Here is a 21,853-nt window from a genome sequence, read left to right as displayed (position 1 = left end):
CAAAGGATCTTCACATCTTATGCTTTTCACTGTAATTCAATGTAACAGCCCTGCTGCAGCCAAGGTTTTCAGCACTAAAACATACCTCCCATTTGATTCAATCCAGATCTTGTTTAGATTTGCATTAATGGTCTTTGACACTACAGGAAATAATTCAACATTTTCCATGATCTACACAGAATCCCAGCCTGGTTTGGGTTGGAGGGGACCTTAAAGCTCATCCAGCTCCAACCCCTGCCACGGGCAGGGACCCCTTCCACTGGAGCAGCTTGCTCCAAGCCCCTGTGTCCAACCTGGCCTTGAGCACTGCCAGGGATGGGGCAGCCACAGCTTCTCTGGGCACCCTGTGCCTCAACCCCCCCAAAAATTCCCTTACTGTCTGGTCCAAGATCCTAGAATCCAATTCAGATCCTTAATGGGAATGGATAAACATAAAAAAATTGCAAGTAAATCTCAAGGATCGACAAGGTTCCAAAAAAATCCATAGCAAAGTGTTTCCATGCTTGATGTTCTCCCAAGAGGTTTGTATTTTCCAGGACAAGTCAAGAGGAAACCTGGCATTCCCTGCACTTCAACAGCAAGTCCCTGTTAGTGAATGGAAGGGGACAAAGAATGAAAAATGCCTTCATGAATATCGCTTCAAATTTTCCCTGTGTTCTCTTAAGGTTTTCACACGCGGGGGTTGTTACAACCCCAGGAACCACCAATTTCCACTAGGAAAATGCAACAGTGCTGCCCATGGATGTGTCTGCACCCATTCAGATATACAGATATACCAGAAATTGTCTTAACACAAGTTCTGCCTGAAGGCTGTGGTCAAAGAGACTCAAGATGTCACCTTGTCACATGCTTTCCCCTATTACTGAGCGCATGAATCCTGCCCATCAGGAAGGAGCCACAGCCTTATCTCTGATAGATCTTCCTCTACAGGCTTTCCCATTTTCTTCACTCTGCTTTAGCAACAATACAAACCCACCCTGCCATATCAAAACCTTAATGATAATCCCCTCTGCCACCACCTGCATCTGATTTAACAGGGCATTTCCATTAGGCTTTAGCATGTGGCTGAACTTCAAATGAAATCCTTCTGATTTCTACATGAATATTTTGGAGAATCAAAGCTAAAGTAACAAATTCAAGCACTAAACCTGAACTAACGTGTCCGTGCATATACTACAATTTCCCTTTTCAAACCAAGAGAGTCAGAGTGCATTAATCAGTGAGATGACACATTTGCCTCCAAGAAATGGGTGTCTTGATCCTCTCATATTAACAGAACGGGCTAACTGCTGAGCTACCTGACAGTGTAAATACAGCTATGAAGAAATTGCATTATACTTCTCACCCTTATTTCACTTAACACTTCTCAAAGCCAGAAATGGTCAGATTTCCACCATTACTACACTAGCCACTGATGCACATTTGAGAATGCTCTACTTAAGCTTTCCACACTATGGTATTTGCTGTTATTTAAAGAACCCACCCAGATGCCACATTAGCGTTCTCATGCAATCTAACTCATATCTTGGGCTGGGAAATAACTACATATTGGCTTCAAAAACTAAAAGTAATTGTCAGCACCTATTGTCTGAGAGGATCCCAAACAGCACTATACCCATTAGTAGCACGTATTAGTTTCTTAGCTGTAAAAGCTGAATTTCTGGATGTATTTATCCAATAAGATCCACAGTTTGAGGGCTGTTTCACTTGGAGTGTTCATGCCAGCACCCTCTCCAAAGGGGAGGAAGCTGCTGGGGCAAGTCCATAGGTCAGGAGGATGATCAGCAACTGAAGCACCTCTGCTCTGGAGACAGGCTGAGACCACTAGGGCATCTCAGCCTGGAGAGCAGAAGCCGCATACAGAATTTAGAGCAGCTTCCAGTACGTGAAGGAGGCAACAAGGATGCTGGAGAGGGGCCTTTATCAGGGACTGTAGTGACAGGACAAGGGGTGATGGGTTCAAACAAACAGGGGAATTTCAGGTGAGATTTAAGGCAGAAGCTCTTTACTGTGAGGGTGCAGAGACACTGGCACAGGGTGCCCAGAGAAGCTGTGGCTGCCCCATCCTTGGCAGTGCTCAAGGCCAGGTTGGACACAGGGGCTTGGAGCAAGCTGCTCCAGTGGAAGGGGTCCCTGCCCGTGGAAGGGGTTGGAACTGGATGAGCTTTAGGTTTAGGTTTAACCCAAACCAGTCTGTGATTCTGTTAAAGGTGTGACAGTGCACCAACTTCTTATTTTTCCATAAATATATCCTAAGGATTCATCACTCCCACGTTCTGACATATCTGTATTAGGAAACTAGCACATGAGATGCAGTTCTCAAGCACTTGTCCTGTTTCTACGATGCCATATTAGTGACTTGCCAAAAAGCAATACCAGGAATTTGTTGAGTTTGAGAGGATGATCAATAAATGCCAGGGAAGTTAGTTCTTCATCCTAATTACAGGAAATACCAGTCCTGAAGCCTTTAAGTGTCCTTCTTTTGAGTATCACAGCGCTCTCAAACCTGCTTGTTATCGATTCAAGTTTTGAATTAAAATTCAATGAAAGCTTGAAATATTGGATTTAAATTTAAGAGTAACACTCCACAGGCACCTGAACTGGTTTGGCAATTTGCTACTTCATTTCAGTCATCTCAACTGCAGCCACTCTTCCTGATCCAGTAAGTTCACATCCTTCTCATAACAAAACCCTTATCAAATCACATCACTGGTATTTGTCAAGGCAAAAACAATCAGGGACCATCATAAGAAATGAGAAGCTGGATGTGTCTGTCACTAACAACTCAAAAGCAGTAGAACAGGGATGACTTTACTAAAGCCCTGTCTACTCTGAAGTGTAAAGGTCAACGTACCACTGATGTACAATGAGTTACAAGGTGGACCGCAGCCCCCCATTTGGCACAGCCCCCAGTGAGCTTACACATGCCAGTGGTCCATGCATCAACGGGTTTCATTGAATTATAGTTCTCTCAACATCTCCTTAATAGCTTAAAACTTCCTGTATTTGTTTTACTGGTTTCTGCATGTTTATTTAAAAGGAAACAATCTATTGTACATAAAGAATATGGGAAGAGATATTAATAGTAAAGCTAATGCATTTGTGTACTTATACTGCAGTGCAGAGGGTCATTTTCCAATCTTATATAGCTCATCTTAGATGAGAAAAGCATTTCTTACACTCAAGTGTTCTAGAATAGAAAATACCTAAGGACTGTGAAAAACACAGGATCCATACAATCAATATGTGATCAGAACAGAAATCAAAAAGCCTCCTCCTGCTAATATCACAGAATCTGACTGGTTTGGATGGGAAGGGATCTTAAAGCACATCCAGTTCTAACCCCCCGCCACAGGCAGGGACACCTTCCACTACAGCAGCTTGCTCCAAGCCCCATCCAACCTGGCCTTGAACACTATCAGGGATGGGGCATACCAATATCTTGATTAATCATCTGTGTTTTTACCTTCCAAATGAAGAGCAGCTGCTAGTGCTTCAAGAGAAGAGAATTTATGTACCACAAACAATTTCAAGGATGAAAGAAGGGAAGAGCTGGAGAGAAGTTTCCTGCCCAGTTTATACACTGGAATAAAAATTACACAGAACAAGAAGCATTTAATTGTTAAGTCGTTTTACTTAATATGAAGTGGTTGATTTTTTCAAAGCTAAAATAAAAGCTTTTCTAGAAGCTGTTTCTTTCTCTTGAAAAAGAGTCCAAAGATTTCCAGCTAAACAGTGAACTCTAAGCATTAAGGATGCCCTGATCCTAATAGGTCCCTACATAGATGACCACTTATCTAGACAGAAGTTACTTTTCCCCTTACACATCCCACAATAACTTTCTATACTACATTTATTCCTTCTTCCTATGGCATCCAAAGCAAACTTTCAGCTTGCCAGAATAAAGCACTCTATTATCAGGTCCATGTATTTTTGTTCTTGTTCAAGAGTAATAAACACCCCCCCATCTGAAGAACAGGACTGTAATCCAGATAAGGCTTTTAAACAAGAGCTGCACTGAAATATACTGCAGTCCTCCAACACCTCCAGTGCTTCTCTAAGTAAATCTCACCCTGGTTAAGCCAAACCTGCACCTTCAGAGTAAGCCACGGGGCTTGGTGTATCTGCCATGGGAAGCATGTTGTCATTCCTGCCATATTAATGACAAAGGATTAAGCCTCCTGTCCCTCATTTTTTAGACTGAAAAGCATATGTCACGTTATTCACTGTGCAACACTACAAAGCAATGTTATACTTCAATCAGTTATTCAGTGCTTTCACATGCAATCACATGGAATATAACACTAACTTGTAATACATTAATTTGTTGCCAAACCATTAAAGAAATATCATACTGCAGAATCCAAAGGTGAAAGTGCTTTTAAGAATTAGAGGGTCCCCCAAATTCGTGTTTAGTTGTTACTGGTTGGAGTTTTAACAAGTCTTATGCAAAGGAAAAGAAGTCATTGTGTAGCTGTCTGGATTATCCAGCTGCATTCACCACCTCAAAAACTAAACTCAAGGTATTAGTCAACATGTGAAGATCCTGCTTAAGCATATCACTGCTTAAACACTGAAGTGCTTGCTGTAAATGTATATACACCCTTTCAGAAAAGGAGGTTATACCCCGAGGCACTGAGAAATACAGAATTTCACTGACAAAACCCCCACCTGATGTACATGTATACATGATACAGCAAGCCTCATGTCTCTACTGTTACAGGGCTCAGCCGTGTACGTAAATATATAGCAACTACTGCAGAAAAGAGATGAAATTTTAATCAAATGAGACTTGTATCAGGTCCGAAACTGAAAATGGGCTAAAACTGGAAAATCTAGCACAAGAATCACTAATGCTAGCAAACAGTTCAGATTCTTATCATCTAAAGCCACAGAATTCTTGATCTGCTCCTCCTTGTGTTCTCCGCAGAGCTGAAGTCAGGACCAGCTAAATAAAAGATAATGCAACTAGGCATAACACAATAAAAGATATTACCTTCCCAATGCATTATTGCTGCCAATTATAAGAATCACTTCAACTTAATTTCAAAGGCACAATCACCCTCAACTGTAACAGTCTCTTTTTTAAATTTCAAGCAGGATTACATTAAGGCAATAACTCACCTCCCAGCTATAATATCAGTCTCCCTTATTGCAAAAATACATTTCATAAATACTTCTCATCGACAAGTCAAGCTAATTCAGGTTAATTTTATTGTATTTTGGTGCTAGCTCACATTTGTGTGCAATTACCTTTATCATTTTATTGCCATGCCACAAAGTACTCAGAACAATTATTTGAAAAAGGAGGGGTATAAATTCTAAATCACACTTGCTGGCATTTTTGATAAAATAGCAGCTTTATCTCCAAAAGTGGCAGGGACATTGGATAAATCATGCATCAGTCAAGTGTAGCTGACCCCCAAGTGCATTGCACAATATCAGGAGTGCTTCAAAAGAAACTTTCCTGTATAATCCATCATTCCTTGTAATACCAAGCCAGCTATACCTGAAGAGCAGGAGCTAGAGAATAATAACCAAATAAATCTAAGCAATATGAACAAAACCATTAATAGTGCTCCTTAAACCGAAGGAGACTCCGGAAATCTGAATTGTGTCCAAGGAAAGAAATTCATTGACATTTTTAGAGAATAGAACAGCTCCCAGCAAATGAAGCCGCAAAGCGTGTATTAAGAATTCACTAAAAATTCAAATGCACCTGAAAGAAAAACACAGACAAAAGGAGGTGTCAAAGACTCCTACAAAACCACAACATTACAGCCTTGGCACACGCATCTGAATTTTCCTATCGTTATCAATCTGTGTGATTCAGGACAGCGTGGACAAGTGTATCTCTGTATTAACAGAGAGTGAAGCATCACAGTTAGTACAAGAATCTATTTACCAAGTTTCAATTTAATAACTACAAGAAACCCAGAGAGGAACAGAATTACATTTCAAATTAAATTTCTTATGATATAGAAAAATTGCCACCTTGTCAGAACACCACAAACCCCAAAACTTCAAACACAGAATCATCCCTGATGTGTGTGAGCACACAGAACAGCCATGTTTCAGCCTCTTCCACACAAACCCAACATACACCCCTGCTCACAACAAAAGCAGGGATTGAGTGGGAGACAGAGTGATGATGGAAAAAAGATCAGTCATAGAATCAACCAGGCTGGAAAAGACCTTTAAGATCATCACATCCAACCTTTATCCCAGCGCTGCCAAAGCCACCACCAACCCATGTCACTAAGGGCCTCATCCACGTGGGTTTGTGAACGCTTCCAGGGATGGTGATTCCACCGCTTCCCTGGGAAGCCTGTTCCAGGTCTGGCTGCTTTCAGAACCCATTTTCTAACAACCTGCTTATAAACTGTTCAGCACATTACATCGGTGATAATTGATTCCTGCAAAAGCCATATGCCAGGCATATTTTGTGTCACACCAGCGTGTGGTTGTGCTCAAAGTAAAGCTGTAAACTAATCACACACTATAAATATCACTAAAGAAACATGGGCTACATTACATACATATTTAATATGCAACCAGAATGGGGGGAAGCAGGACCAGAGGAGCGCAGGCTGTGTCTGCGCATGGGGCTGTGAGAGTTCATGTGTTTTCCCTTAAACCTGCTTTCCCACATATCGCAAGGGGAAAACTCCCCTAACAGCCAATGCTGCACCATTCAAGTAGAAATGAGTGGGAGAAATTAAAAGGTTAAATAATAAATCATTAGCTTAATGTCACTTGCCAGCTATATCACACATAGCTTTGAGTGAGGGGGAACTAGTGACTCTTCCCACCATGTCTGGTTGTGCAGAAGATTATCAGCTATTTCTCTGCCCTTATTCCAGGTACCTGCTAAAAGTGTCTGCAGCTGGAAGAGACATAAATGTAACTCAACAGATGACTGCTTTAAAGAAAGAACTTATTTTCCTAAATTTCTTCCTCAATTCCATTTTAAAAAGAAAAATTTTATTCTGTGAGGAAAAAAAAAAAAATCTTCTAAGGAGGAACAGAAGACACAGAATATCCAAAATAGTCCTTTCCTAAGCCACATTACACTACATAAAGCAGATTAAAACTACAGGAGATGCCATTATTAAGACATTTGTAACAGTGATACAAGTTGCCAGCAGGAATAGTTAGATATGCAAGCTTGATTGTACTCAAAATATTTTCCTAGAGGAGCATTACTAATGTTAGAAAAATAGATATTTCAGAGAAAAAATTTATTCAGCCCTTCAAAGTTCATTTTAATTATCTGAAGAATAAGGTTATTGATTCAAAATGTGTTGATGCTTTCCCTTCAGCAAGGTAAACTGCTCTGAATGCTGTGATAACGAGCCCTGTTGTCTTATTTTACTATAAGCTTATTGACCACACTTCCCTCATTGAAGCATCAGGCCTTAGAATTAAGCCAGTTTTCCAGTCAGGTATTTATTAGGAAACAGAAGCAGCTAGCACACTGAAAATGTACCACTGTCCTGTTAGTTTACACTCTGTGGCAGATAGATACGTGCTGGGGAAAGGTCCACTGATGCCTGTTACCAACCATGACAGAGCTACAGAGAATTCCAATGCAGCATCAATCTTGTCAGCTGGATTCTTAATACTGACTGCTGGACACTGGGGAAAAAACCAAACCATGTTACGTGAACTCTTTTGTAATGCTGGACATGCAGTGTACACCTAAATGCAAGGCGATGGTACTGGAAACTCACTTTTGGAACACGCCTCGATGCCATGGTAGATAAAAGCTCCCCACCTGGAAGGAAAAAGAATCTCCATTAGATGGTGATTTAATTTGAATTCTACAGGAAAAATTGTATGTCAGTAGTGTTATTTCCCTTCTAATCAGCTTTTTCAATGAGCTCTAAGTTTCAGTATATATCAAAAGGGAGTTTAATTTTGTTTTATAAGCAACCAGACATTTAGTGTTCATAGGTCATCTGCTGCTTCTTAGGAGTCAACAAATCAACACAGGAAGATTTCTTCAATAACCAGCACTACACAACTCTGATATTTTGAATAAGAATACCTTAGAAGATAAAGTATTTGTTTAAGGAATATTTGTACAGGCAGTGATGCACTTCTGAGTCACTTAGTAAACAGCCTTCTGTGATTTAGGAAATAGCACATTTTAAGCCAAGAAAGCAAGTGACTTAGTTACATTCTGGGTTTAAAAGGGCAGATTGCAACACACTAAGAAAGCACCTAGAAGTGGTAGTATCAGTTATACCTATATATTAACAGCATCTATACTATAAATATGTAACAGTATCATTATTCATATATCATTGACATAATACAACCGGTTCCTCTTTGCTCTCCCCTTGGAAGTAAAGGATGATTGCTGCTTCCTGAGCATATACATAGTTTCCCCCTCTATTTTTTCAGTGCTATTTATCCAAGACCACCAGATCTTTGAGAAGATGTGCTCTAAGCATTCCATTTTCTAAAACAAGGGAGATTATCTGCCAAAGCTCAGCTCTAGAGTCCTGACTCACAGCCAAACTCAATGGGAACTCTTCCACTTAAGCGGGGGAACTCCCTACTCCACAGGAGAGGATAACTGTATCCGCTTAAGACATGATAAGCCTCTTAAAAGAAGTGGTATGAACATCTGAGGTTTTCCAATGCCTCTCAAGCACATCAAATCTTTAAGTCCAAGGCAATGACATGGGCCGGCAGTGTGCGCTCACAGCCCAGAAAGCCAACCATATCCTGGGCTGCAACAAAACGAGTGTGACCAGCAGGTCGAAGGAGGTGATCCTGCCCCTCTACTCTGCTCTTGTGAGACCTCGCCTGGAGCACTGTGTGCAGTTCTGGTGTCCTCAACATAAAAAGGACATGGAACTGCTGGAACAAGTCCAGAGGAGGCCACGAGGATGATCAGGGGCTGGAGCACCTCCCGTATGAAGACAGGCTGAGGAAGTTGGGGCTGTTCAGCCTGGAGAAGAGAAGGCTGCGTGGGGACCTCAGAGCAGCCTTCCAGTACCTGAAGGGGGCCTATAGGGATGCTGGGGAGGGACTCTTCGTCAGGGACTGTAGTGACAGGACAAAGGGCAATGGGTTAAAACTTAAACAGGGGAAGTTTAGATTGGATATAAGGAGGAAATTCTTTCCTGTGAGGGTGGTGAGGCACTGGAATGGGTTGCCCAGGGAGGTTGTGAGTGCTCCATCCCTGGCAGTGTTCAAGGACAGGTTGGATGAAGCCTTGGGTGGGATGGTTTAGTGTGAGGTGTCCCTGCCCATGGCAGGGGGGTTGGAACTGGATGATCTTGAGGTCCTTTCCAACCCTAACTATTCTATGATTCTATGATTAATGACACTACTAACAGCTACTTCCAAATTACTTAACAATGAAATAGTAATATTTAACCTTATCTTTAAACTCTTAAAAAGATTAAGATGTAAAGTTAAGACCCTGAATAGTAAGTATTTAAATATGCTAGCAATCCCACCCTTGCAAGGTGGGCACTGTAAAGATTGCTCATTCTTTTATTAAATGCAAGTCAGGCAGATGAGCAATCTAGTAATGATACTTACAATACCTGCGATGGAGCTAAAAATGAAAGAGCAATTTATGTCTATTATCAGTTCAGAGTTTTGACTTTCAAGGTGTGCAGTAGCAACACCGAGTTTTTCCAGGTTTTCCTGAAGGGTAACTGCCTTGAAAAACAGATTTATCCAGAAGCTCATGTCAGACCTGGGCCAAAGACTACCTACCCCACAGGAAAACTTTACATCCATCTGTAAGTGGTTTAAAGTCCTTAACAAATGGGACTTTTGATGCTCTGAACCAGATATAATCTGTCTTTGAGCATAAGCATATACAACTCATGAGGGATGGTGCCTGGTGGAGAAACTAAGCTTCAAGGAGAACAGGAAACAGGTTCCAACTTTAAAGAGAAAGGATTCTTACAAGAGGACTAGGTAGCACCTCACAAGCACAACCACTGCTTGCTCCCTGTGTTAAGTCCCAAGAAACGGAGCAAAACATTGGGGGAAGCACCTAGGACCACTGAGACCTTGGTTAGGTTGGTGGCAGAGATGAGCAAATTAAAGAGACAAACCGATTACTGTTCATGACCTGCTTATGCCCCAGGTTGAGCTCAGTCCTGTGCTAGTCCCAAGCAACTCTCCTCTGATGACAGGTAACTGGGGCAAAGCCAGAAATGGGCAAAGCCAGTAATGCCCAATGGTGGTGAGGAAACTACCAGCAGTCAGATAGGTGAAAATGATACAAGGCTCGGTAAGTCCAAAACATCACTCCAGAGATGCATCTCAACCTTGCAAAGACAGCCGTATTGGAAGAGGTCAGTATACACACTACTAACTTCACATTGAGCTGAAGGGCTCCCCTAAGGTTGATTTTGAAGGGAGGAGCACAACACCTCTTCTGAACAGCACAAGAATTGCCACTGATCAACTTCAATCATGATACTACTACACATTATAGAAACAGACACTGGGATCACCAGACCCATCTTCCAATCTTAAAGACTTTTTATCAGCAAAACCTTCATGAAAATGGAAAACTTCATCCTGCATTTGCAGAGTAGGATAGAGTGAAGGGGTGAATGAACAACAAGTGAGGCAAAAAAAAGAGCAATGTCCCCATCCTCACTAGCTCAGAGCTGCCCATCTCCTGTTGGGTGCCTACCTCCACTCCCCTTGGCCTTTCAATCATGATCATAGAATCCCAGCCTGGTTTGTGTTGAACGGACCTAAAAGCTCGCCCAACTCCAACCCCTGCCACGGGCAGGGACGCCTTCCACTGGAGCAGCTTGCTCCAAGCCCCTGTGTCCAACCTGGCCTTGAGCACTGCCAAGGATGGGGCAGCCACATGTGCCAAAGTTGCCCAGAACTTCTGCTCCCACACAAGAGCTGTGCTGAGGTTGAATCCATACTGACAAGCAGCCAGGCAGCAGGATGCACCTGAGAGACATGAAATACACACAAATGCCTTCTGGTACTGAAGAGGAGCTCCTGCACAGCAGGAGATGAGATGGTGCAGGAAGCTAATATATCACATACCCACCCTGCAAGCATTCCAAATCTGAGTATGTCAATAAACCAAAAATGTAAAGAAAAGTCAGAGGTTACATCAAAAATCAGATCTTTCAAGGCCATGAAAAATTTCAGCTCTATTTTGTTGATCATCCAGAACAGAAACCTTTGGGGTTTAAGATACTTCCCTATTTATTTTCACAGGACTGCAGCCTAAGAAGTACATGTGATGGCGGCTCTACTGTAAGAACTCAGATTCACAAGAAGTATTTTTCTCAGTTCAGCAACTTTTAAGCGCTAAAGGAAGATTCTCCTTGAAAGACAAGTCCTCAGGAGCCACAGAACGCAATACCCTGGTTTCAGTACTAAAATCTAAAAGCAGCTATTACATCAAGTCAGTATATGACTAAAATTCCATATGAAAACATTTAAAGTACATTAGATTTTTGGTCAAGATGAAAGGCTGAAAAAAAACCACTCCGGCAATCTATTCTAATTGGGTTCCCATGGTAACTGTACAATTGGGTTTTTCAGTCTAACATCCCAAAGGCCCAATGCACACTTGTAAAATATACTTCAAACAGCCTGAATTGTTTTTACATTACAGCACTCCCAGGAAGATCAATTACTATACATCCCCACCCTAACTATTAGTGGCAGGAGATGTTAACACTATTGGCCATATTAACATAAGTCATGTAAAAAACCCCACATATCACCATCATTATATAAAACTAATTACACACTTCAGATTCATCAAACATGTTCCAAGTAATAAACCGATACCAGTCTTGTCACAAGATCATGTTTACTGAATGTTAGAAATCAACCCCAAATATATGCCCGACCATTTTGCTTCTCATATTGATTTCCAGGATAAACAGAATCAATCATTAATAATTACATTATAAGATGACCCATAGGGTTAACCATATTCTTAGAAACTCGCACTATGGAATCAAATATAGCTGCAGAAAAAGACAACAGAAAAGCATTCAAATCCAGGCCACAAGCATTGCCAATAACAGAAAACAATGTGCATTCACTAACATGAAACTCACAAATGGTGAAAGCAAAATTAGACTGTTTCATTTAAAAATACTACTAAAACAAGCATTTAAGAGAATTTTATCTCAGATTAAGCATTTTGCCTTGTTGTGCCTCAAATTCACTTTCTGAAAGCATAACACTGCCTGTAGACTCAGCTTGTCCTTCATATCGTAGAATCTTACCCCAGCGTGGGTTGTGTTCGAAGGGAGCTTAAAGCTCATCCAGTTCCAACCCCCTGCCACAGGCAGGGACACCTTCCACCAGAGCAGCTTGCTCCAAGCCCCATCCAACCTAGCCTTGAACACTGCCAGGGCACTGGCACTGGATGATCTTTCAGGGCCTTTCCAACCCAAACAGTCTTTGATTCTATGATTTCCCTCTCCCCCCCTACATTATATCTAACAACACTAAACTCAAAGGGACCAAGATGAAGGGACACTGAAGTGTGACTTGTTTCGCCAGGATGCTGCTGACAGTCTGAAGATGCACTATCAGCAGAGCCAGCCCACTGCTGCCAAAATAAGCTTTCTATAGCAGACACTGTACATTCCATCTTGTATTTTTTATATGCAAGACAAAACTTAATCTTTTAACAGGGCCTTAAGTACACTTTAGGTGTTTATCAAGAAGTTTAATTAAAAGGCCTTCTGCATACTGGAATGTACAAACAACCAAAGATAATATTACTGTTTGCATTGTACTGACTGATCTAAAGCAGTCAGATAATTTAAATAGTATTGAATGATGATTATGCAGCAACATTTACAAGACAGCACTAATACTTGCTATCTGCTAACACAGAGTTACCTGCAGGGAGTTACATTTGCACTTGGAGCATGTAGATGGCATGATTCAGAAAACAAAGCAAGTCTGATTTCACTGGGCTGTGCTGCTCATATATACTTTAATAAAACCCCCATTTTGTTAATTTTATCATAATGCACTAAAAAGTAGCATCTGAATAATTAAAACCTGAAAGCACGCTCATCACATAAGAGCAAAAGCCCATCTCTTTAACATCTCATCTTCAATGCACTAACACCACATAGCTACTGAGTACTATAACAACAAGGCAAAGCCTTTAGTGATTTTTACTAAATTCCCCCCAAAAGTGGGATTCAAACTTCCTCAGCCAAAAATGGAATTTTTGAATGTAAAAAACCCCAAGTTTCTGAGCCCAAACCCAGCATCCCCAGCTGCCCACTGCCAGACCCACAGCTCAGCTACACACTGGGTAGCTAGAAGCACAGTCTGAACTGATACTTCTCTGGATGCCATCAGCTTGGCATCAGAAGTACCCTTTACTTCCCTTTGCCAAACTGCTTGAGACTGCAGATCCTCTGTCAGTAGTGCTATTTTACTACTATTTCACTTGAAAAGCAGAGGGGAAGTCAGGACCTTTGTATCTGTGAACTCCTCATCCTCACTGAGATTAAAGGTGACTTCTTCAGATTCATTTTGAATCACCTGCAGCACCTCTATTGCATCAGGAGAATTTCAGCTGCATGTCCGAGTTTTACAAGTAACTTGAAAAGATTCCCCAAATGATTTATACTATTTAATTTGGCACAATATAAATGTATAGATAGCAGTTAGTCCTGAAAGACACCAGGAAAGGGTGCTGTTACTTTGCCGATCTAGTAACTAAGAGAACAACTTGAAAATGATCAGCAAAAAGCATCAAAACAGTGACATACTTCCAAAGAAACTATCACAATTACTCAATTTCCATAAAACTCCAAAGCCACATGCACTTTATTGGCATTCAAATACATTTGGCTATTTTAAGCAGTAGCCTGGACCGCACAAGCAGTTTATTAGTTTTCAGACTGCATTTTGTACTCCTGGAAAACGCTTCAGTGCGGGTTTGTTCTGGGTTTACAGCCCTGTTGCTCCTCCTGCTGCATTTAACTCAGTGCTGGCCCAAACACACCTGTGATGGTGTCTGCCTTGCAGGACACAATTTAGCACAGAATTTCTCTTGCATCAGGCAGGTTTTGTTCATTACCTTCAGCTAAATTAGCCAGCTGAAAGCTTTGCCAGCACAGATGTGTACAGCACCAACCTTCACAGCTAATAGCAGAGGTAAGACACTCAAGAAGTCTATAGTAAGAACACGAAACCAGGCCTTTTACATCTTAACTGTGGCATTAATGAAGCAGTCAAAGTTCAGAAACCCACCCAAAACCCACACTGAAACCTGTCACTACCTAACAAATTTGAAGCCTTCTGAAATTAAAACTTTGCCCTACATTTTCCCATTAGTTAGATTGTCTTCCCAAGTCCACATCTCTTATGAACACTGGGTAAACTAGGGAATTGCACAATCCGTCAATAAAGTAAGCTTATTTTGAACTACTGTCCATATGACTCAATTTGTCAGTAAAAACTGCCACCAGCGCTGCGCTTGCAGAAAAATGTCCATAAATGCATTATTGCGACTGGCAGATCGATGTCCATAATAAAAACAAATAGAGTTAACAAGTGCTTGCTTTTACGAGTTATGCCAGGGGTGGGATGTGTGCTCAGCTTCAGCCAACAACTTCTGGGAATGGGCACTGCAGGCCGGGGTAGGCATTTGCTGCCTTCACCAGCACTGCAAACAGGAAATTATTGTAATGCAGGAAATCTTTAAAAGCATTAGAATGAACACTAACACTTTCAGGATGTATTCAGAAGTCTCTCACATTCAGAATCTAATGTATTGTTCTGCGAGCTAGTTAAAATCTCTCAATTTATAGAAGCAATGAGGCTTATTTTGCTTCACTCCCTGCAGAAACTGAGTTAAACTTGGGTGAGCTGCAGCCCAGCAGAATAGCTCACTAGTCCCGAGGCTGATGTTAAACACCTCAACAAATCAGGACCTACAATCTGTCCCCACAAAGCTCTTACAGCACCAGAATAAGCCTCACAGCTGAAACCACCTTTCAGTCATCAAGTGAGGATGTCACCCTTTGTATCAGAGGTGGAGGATGCTGCTCACAGGGAAGTGACACACTGGTGAAAGCACAAGCAGGTACAGCAGCCAGCACACTGAAGCTAGACTCGTGTCAGCTGTCTTCACTCCTCCAGCACCATAATGGCATGGGGAAAGAACACTACAAAAAATCATCCATGTCTTTGACATGTTCTCCTTTGGATTTTTGGCATTACTGCTTCTTTTAACAGCTTCCCCTGTCCCTGAAATCAGTTTAAACAGCATTTCTCTGGTGCAGCCTATCCATCTTACCCACAGTTCCCCTAACAAACTTCATACTTCTGCTGCCCAAGTGCTTAAATAAGCCATTCAAGGAAACCCTGATAACCTTTCCAAAGGGCAGGAGCTTCTCCTGCAGGCTACTATCCCTTCAGTGATGCCATTAACTGATTCTTTACATACGTTAAGCATTAAACAGTGGTGACAAGTTAATTACAGAGTTATCAAGAGATAAAGTAGTCACGGTAACACAAGTTGCAATATAACTACAATAGTTTCCTATAGAGCTTCTGTTCAGTTCCTGGTATAATTGGTGTAATTAACTTGTCATGGATCAGAATGCAGATAGGAATTGCTAAAGCCACCTTGCAAGCTCACAGGGCTACAGCTTTTCTTCTCTGAAGCTTGAGGGTTTTGGTAGAATTGTCCACAGTTGGCACATTTCTGCTTAAAAACAAAACTGACAACTTCATACTTGGAAGAATCCGTGTCACAGATTGACAAAACAGTCACAATAAAACAAATACCCCATCCCTGGCAGTGCTCAAGGCCAGGCTGGACAGGGCTTGGAGCAAGCTGCTCTAGGGGAAGGTGTCCCTGCCCATGGCAGGGGGTTGGAACTGAGTGAGTTTTAAGGTCCCTTTCAATACAAACCATTTTAGGATCCTATATAATATAAGCAACTTGGCAAAGTCCACATCACAAACTGATGTTTAGAAATACCCTGCATTACAGGGCTGTATAGCTCACCCGACCTTCTGCAGCTTCCACACCACAAAGCAGGAGGGTGTTGCACTGCAATGCCTCATCCTGGCTCCTAATATATACCTATCATGGTATCAAATACCCTAGCATGGCTCCCCTTGAGGTGCATTCCCACACAAGTGAGAAGACCAAAGGCCAGAGAGGCAGTTTAGGGAGGGAGAGTCCTGGTCCCCTGTGCACTGGGGAGACAGACAGGGCTTAGAGGCCAAAACCTCCATCAGGTTCACAAGGGAACCCTGTCATAAACAGACCCCTCCAGAGAACAACCCTCTGCTTTGCAGCAGGAGCACAAGCCTGGATGCAAGAATTGCACTGTGACAGTCACATCAAACCAAGTGTTACACCCCAGGTTATAAAATAGAGCTTTTTCTACGTGAAACACTAAAGACCACACCTTAGTGGGTAATAAGGGCTCTGTATCATGAAAATAACACAACTCAGTAACAAGTTTATTTAGGAGGCAGGAGCAACAATACACACCACCATTTACTTTGCTTTAAAAAGCGTGTGCAGTTACAACAACAAACTTATTTCAAATAGGCTGGATATAAGGCAGAAGCTCTTCCCTGTGAGGGTGCTGAGGCGCTGGCACAGGGTACCCAGAGAAGCTGTGGCTGCCCCATCCCTGGCAGTGCTCAAGGCCAGGTTGGACACAGGGGCTTGGAGCAAGCTGCTCCAGTGGAAGGGGTCCTTGCCCGGGACAGGGGTTGGGGCTGGAGGAGCTTTAAGGTCCCTCCCAACACAAACCAGTCTGGGATTCTACGAACCAGCTGCAGAGCCTGCCTTGTACATCAATAGCAGAAGGCCATTTTTACACCAACATCAATTTAGCACGCATTGCTTTAGTGCGGTTTCACACCGACACAACCCAACCACAGGCTGCTGCCAGCAGGCAGAGCACTGCCACCCGTCCACCTCTGCATTGCTCCCTCCACAGCCACTCGGGGAGTGTCTCGACTCCCGCAGCAGCCGCAGAACCGCTTCGCAGGGCAGGGAAGGGCTTGGCTGCGCCGGCTGGGGCCGGAGCAGCGCTCAGCACGGCTCGCTACCAGCCTGGGTTAGGCTTTACATCCATCATTCCCCCGCAGGCATGGCTACCGACCGACTCGCGGCCAGTGCCTGCGCCAGGGCCTCGGGGCGAAGCAGGGCTATTTCCCCTCGCAGGCCCTGCAGGGGCCAGGCACTCCAGTCTCAAAAGCACCGCCGGGCTGTAGGGCCAAGGACAACCCCAGCGCAGAGTCAAGCGCTAAGGGGCTGCGATCCCTCTGCCCAGCACGCCCCAGCCCGCAGCCATCTTCCAGCCGCCCCCCCCACGCAAACCCGCCATGAGGCAGCGGCCGCACGGTCAGGGCCGAGCCGGGCCCGCGGAGGCCGCCGCGAGCCCCGCGGCTCCCGCAGCACCCGCCCTCGAAGGCAAGGAGCAGGGAGAGCGGCGGGGAGGCCGCCACAGCGAGCCCGGGGCCCGCAGCCGCACCGAGTGCAGCGCCGCGGACCGGGCTGCGGCCGGGGGAGGCGCCGCGCCGCCGGGGCGGAGCTGCCCGGGGGTCCCGGTGCTCGTTAGGAGAGAAGCGGCCGAGCGGGCCAGGCCCGCAGGCTCAGCCCGGCCTGCAGCGCCCGAGCCCGGCGTGCGCCGGCTGTGCCAGGCCCACAGGCCTGGGCTTTGCGTGGAGCCTCCTACCTGGCACCGCCAGAGCTGCGCCGGGCTGGTCTCTAGAGGCATTCCCGCCCCCTTGCCCCGGTTGTATGTCCGGGGCAGGAGGTGCGCTGCGGCCGGTGATACGGTCCACCTGCGCGGAAGGGCCTTCATCCCCGCCCCGGGGCTCGGCCTAGGGTCGGTGCGGCTGCTGCGGGTCAGGCCGGTGGCGAAAACACGCGTTTTTTACTAAAGTCCACCAAAAAGTCCTGGTTTGTGGGTAGTAACGTAAGAATTAGAGCCCCCGTTGCAGTCCTGCACCTTGGCTCCTCTGTAGGCACTGAAATGAGTGTGCCTGCTGACCAAAATCCACCGCCTCTGGAAGAAATATGCAGCTCTCATGACCGGAATGTGCTTTTTAAAGTTGTCTAGGCTTCGTTCTGCTTGCACTTTGGGGCAGGGTGGTGAAGGGCACCAGGCACAGGCTGGCAGAATCGAGGAATGAGCCTTTTTTGCGCTATGTAAAGTTACGAGTAAGGGTGGGAGCAGTGACTCGCAGCAGTTTGTGGAGGGGGAAGCGCTTGGCAAATACAATTCCCAAAGGAGGGGACCTGGAGGAGGAAAGTGGGAATGAAATGTCAGAGGAAGGTGGGCTGTGGGGTGAGGTTTGTTTGAGGTCATTAAAAGAAAGCCAGGACAAAAAGTGCCAGTAAAGTTTGCAACAAAGAAATCACTGATTTTCAAGCCAGAGAATCGTTGCCTGAATGCTCATCTGCGTTACATCAGCAGAAGTTTTATTCATGTTGTATTTCAGCTCCCATCCAATTCAAACTATTCATGATTCTGTGACTCGGAAGCTATCACAAGATGGAGGAATCCACTTGTGAAAGATCAGAACAAGAAATCATAGAATCATAGAATGGTTAGGGTTGGAAAGGACCTCAAGATCATCCAGTTCCAACCCCCCTGCCATGGGCAGGGACACCTCACACTAAACCATCCCACCCAAGGCTTCATCCAACCTGGCCTTGAAACTGCCAGGGATGGAGCATTCACAGCCTCCCTGGGCAACCCATTCCAGTGCCTCAGCACCCTCACAGGAAAGAATTTCTTCCTTATATCCAATCTAAACTTCCCCTGTTTAAGTTTTACCCATTACCCATTGTCCTGTCACTACAGTCCCTAATGAAGAGTCCCTCCCCAGTATCCTTATAGGCCCCCTTCAGGTACTGGAAGGCTGCTCCGTGGTCTCCACGCAGCCTTCTCTTCTCCAGGCTGAACAGCCCCAACTTATAAAAAGTCATTACAGAATTCTGGGAAACCTTCTTTTCTTTTCTAGGGAATGAGCGCTGTAAATACAACAGCATCGAGTTAGTGCCTGTGTGTTCAATCTCATCTAAGAAAACATAAAATACGGTCCAAAACGCAGAAGTTGTCCCATATACTTTTGCAGTAGTCGCTCTTGGTGCAGGTGTACAAAGAGCAACTGCTCACACTGGTGTGCAATGGGACTGGGACATTCCTGCTGGTTTTAGAAGTAGTATTGTTAATGTGACACCTAGTTTTCCCTTTTGCTTTCTGGGCCGTTAACTTGGAGTCTCTAAAGGAAATGTAAGCAAGGAATGTTTACCACCCTGTCTCGCTTTCTTTACTATCTACCGGGCAGTGCACTGGCTAAAAGTCACCCTTGGAATTGTTCCCAGATAGTAAAAATGTCCAGAGCTTCCACACCAGCCTGCTAATTGCAACCTACAAACATAACCAGTTTTGAACAAGAGGGGAGTGAGCTGTGAATCTGTGTGATCTGTGGAGGATGAATTACAACGAACAGTGATAAACACAGTTCTCATTATATGAACATCCTATTGAGGGCGTTTCATTTAAAGCAGCAAAGAAACTTACAGTAAAGGAAAAATAGACAAAAGAAGTGTTCCTTGTTTGTTATAAGTTACAAAAAGTTACAGGCTTTTGGGTCCATGTTTTCTTTTTTATGCCTTTGGAGTTCATCCTTGTGACTTAGCTTTTCATTAGCTGTTAGTGAACAGTGAATTCACACTATTGTGTTACTGTGTGATGCCGTATGCTGACAAGAGAAAATGAAGCTTCTCACTAGTTCAAATGAAGTCCAGATTAATGGTCAAATAAGAGGCACTGCCACTGCGTGCCCCATACAGATAGAGCGGCTTACATGAAAATGTTCTCATCTCTAAGTGAAAGATCTCTTCACATCCGTAAGCTTTGGACTGGATGGGATGCCCTAGAGATAGTTATTATTTTAGAATGTAAATATCAAACTTCTGAAACCCTGATTTATTTCTTTTTCCCTCAGACATTTAAATTCCAGTGTCTTGATGTGAATTAACAGGAAGGAAGGTGGAGATTTCTGCAGTCTCTACAATCTCCCTTTCCTAAATGATAAAGGGTAGATTTAGATTAGATATTAGGAAGAAATTCTTCACAATGGGGATGACGAGACATTAGAACATGTGGCTGGAGAAGCTGTGAACGCTCAATCCCTGGCAGTGCTCAAGGCCAGGTTGGATGGGGCTTGGAGTAACCTGCTCTAGTGGAAGTTGTCCCTGCCTGTGGCAGGGGGTTGGAACCGGATGAGCTTTGAGGTCCTTTCCAACACAAACTATTTTGGGATTCTATGATCATTAATTGTTTTTCTGCCTTTTCATCCTTCAGGGTATCAATATAAAGATCAGCTTCGCAGGTTGGTCTGTATTACTTCAGTTAAGAAGAAGCAATCAACCCATTGACCAGGGTGGGCATGGTGAGTGTTATCATGTAGTGCTGCTTAAAAATAAAACTTGATTACAAGCAAAGTGCCTGAAGAACTGCACATACATGCCATCATTATATAAATATAAGTATGTATATATTATATGTAAGTATTCATTTGAATACTTAAATAAATAAGAGATTCTAAAGGACATTCACGTTGGAGGTGCAAGTACATCTAAGCTCCTGTTGCCTTTTCTCTGAGCAATATAGATCTGAGTAACAGCGGGAAGGCATACACTTCTGCCCACATCTGACCTTGGATTAGTTCAGGTGGAATGGGTCAGGTTCTGCTTGTGCCTATCCTGTGTGTAGTGAGTGGCAAGAGAAATGGTAAAGTAGTACATGTGCAATAGTTTCAGTTGACAGAATTTAAGATTCATTGCTATTAGTGAATGTTGGTGTACAGTTTTAGCATGTTGGAAATTTCAGTCTGGCATTTATCTCTTAAAAATTAATTTATTTTATATTTAAAATATTAGAATGCCACATTAAAGGGAAACCGTGCTAAAGGGGGTGAAATCTTCCATCTGTCCTGATATCCTTTTCTCAAAAGTAACAAGTTCCCCAAACTTTATTATGAGTGGAAACCTCCCCAAAATACGTATTAATCTTTCCTGACTCCTCTCCCAAGGTGATCTCCTTATTGCCTGAAGCAAGAAAATTGATTATCTTTAATATGATTTTAGTTGGCGTTATAACAGGTTTGAATAGGAAATGTGAAATCTCCAGACCTTCTTAAAACTCAGCATCCTGGGGTTTGGTAGAGGATCCATAAATTGTCTGTGTGCACTAGGAAGAAGTGTTTCTCTGTGCTGTTTCTGACTTTTCTGCATTGTGACTTGAGTATCATACACTTCTGTTAGTAAATGAGGTAAAAAAGGTACTCCTGACTAGTTTTCACTCTGCTCTCAGAATTGTGAGTATCTTATTCATATCTCCTCTAATCTTTCTGCTGTTCAAATACTGATCTTTGTTATTTTAAGTAAGTGTCATTGCAATTTCAACTACTGAGCTTTTGATTTTCCATTTAATTTGTCCTTTAACAACAAGAGCAAGGCTGAGGAGACTGTTCGTAATGAGATCCATCGCTTGTCAATGACATCGGTGTCAACAGAACATACGTATGTGTATATATTCCCTTTCTCATGTAGTTAAGCCTGCTCCTCCTCCTGCAGTTGCTATACCTTGTCAGGTCTGCTATTAGATTAGCTCTGAGGGCCCTCTTCCTGACAGTTGCATTCAGTTGCAACACATGAAAGATGGTTGGTTTAGCCTGGAGAAGAGAAGGTTCCTTAAGGTGAGACCTTAGAGCATCTCCAGTGCCTAAAGGGGCTGCAGGGAACCTGGAGAGGGGCTTTGAACAAGTGCCTGTAGGGACAGGCCAAGGGGAATGGCTT

At 43.5% G+C, this 21,853-nt stretch overlaps 1 protein-coding gene across 1 annotated transcript in view; it reads right to left on the bottom strand.

The window, feature by feature from the left end:
• Positions 1–17,825, bottom strand: part of MGMT (O-6-methylguanine-DNA methyltransferase) — a 148,504-nt gene extending 130,679 nt beyond the window's left edge. Inside the window, exons 1-2 of the mRNA XM_065672485.1 lie at positions 17,715–17,825; positions 7,734–7,777 (exon numbers count right to left, since the gene is read on the bottom strand). Coding sequence (XP_065528557.1) covers positions 7,734–7,757 — 24 coding nt within the window. The 5' untranslated portion in view covers positions 7,758–7,777; positions 17,715–17,825. The remainder of the gene's footprint in view (positions 1–7,733; positions 7,778–17,714) is intronic.
• Between the last annotated feature and the right edge of the window lie 4,028 nt (positions 17,826–21,853).

Source organism: Lathamus discolor, chromosome 3 (genome assembly GCF_037157495.1).
Source record: "Lathamus discolor isolate bLatDis1 chromosome 3, bLatDis1.hap1, whole genome shotgun sequence".
Classification (NCBI taxonomy): Eukaryota; Metazoa; Chordata; class Aves; order Psittaciformes; family Psittacidae; genus Lathamus; species Lathamus discolor.
Note: the sequence above shows the minus strand (reverse complement) of the source record. Positions and strands in the feature narration are given on the sequence as shown.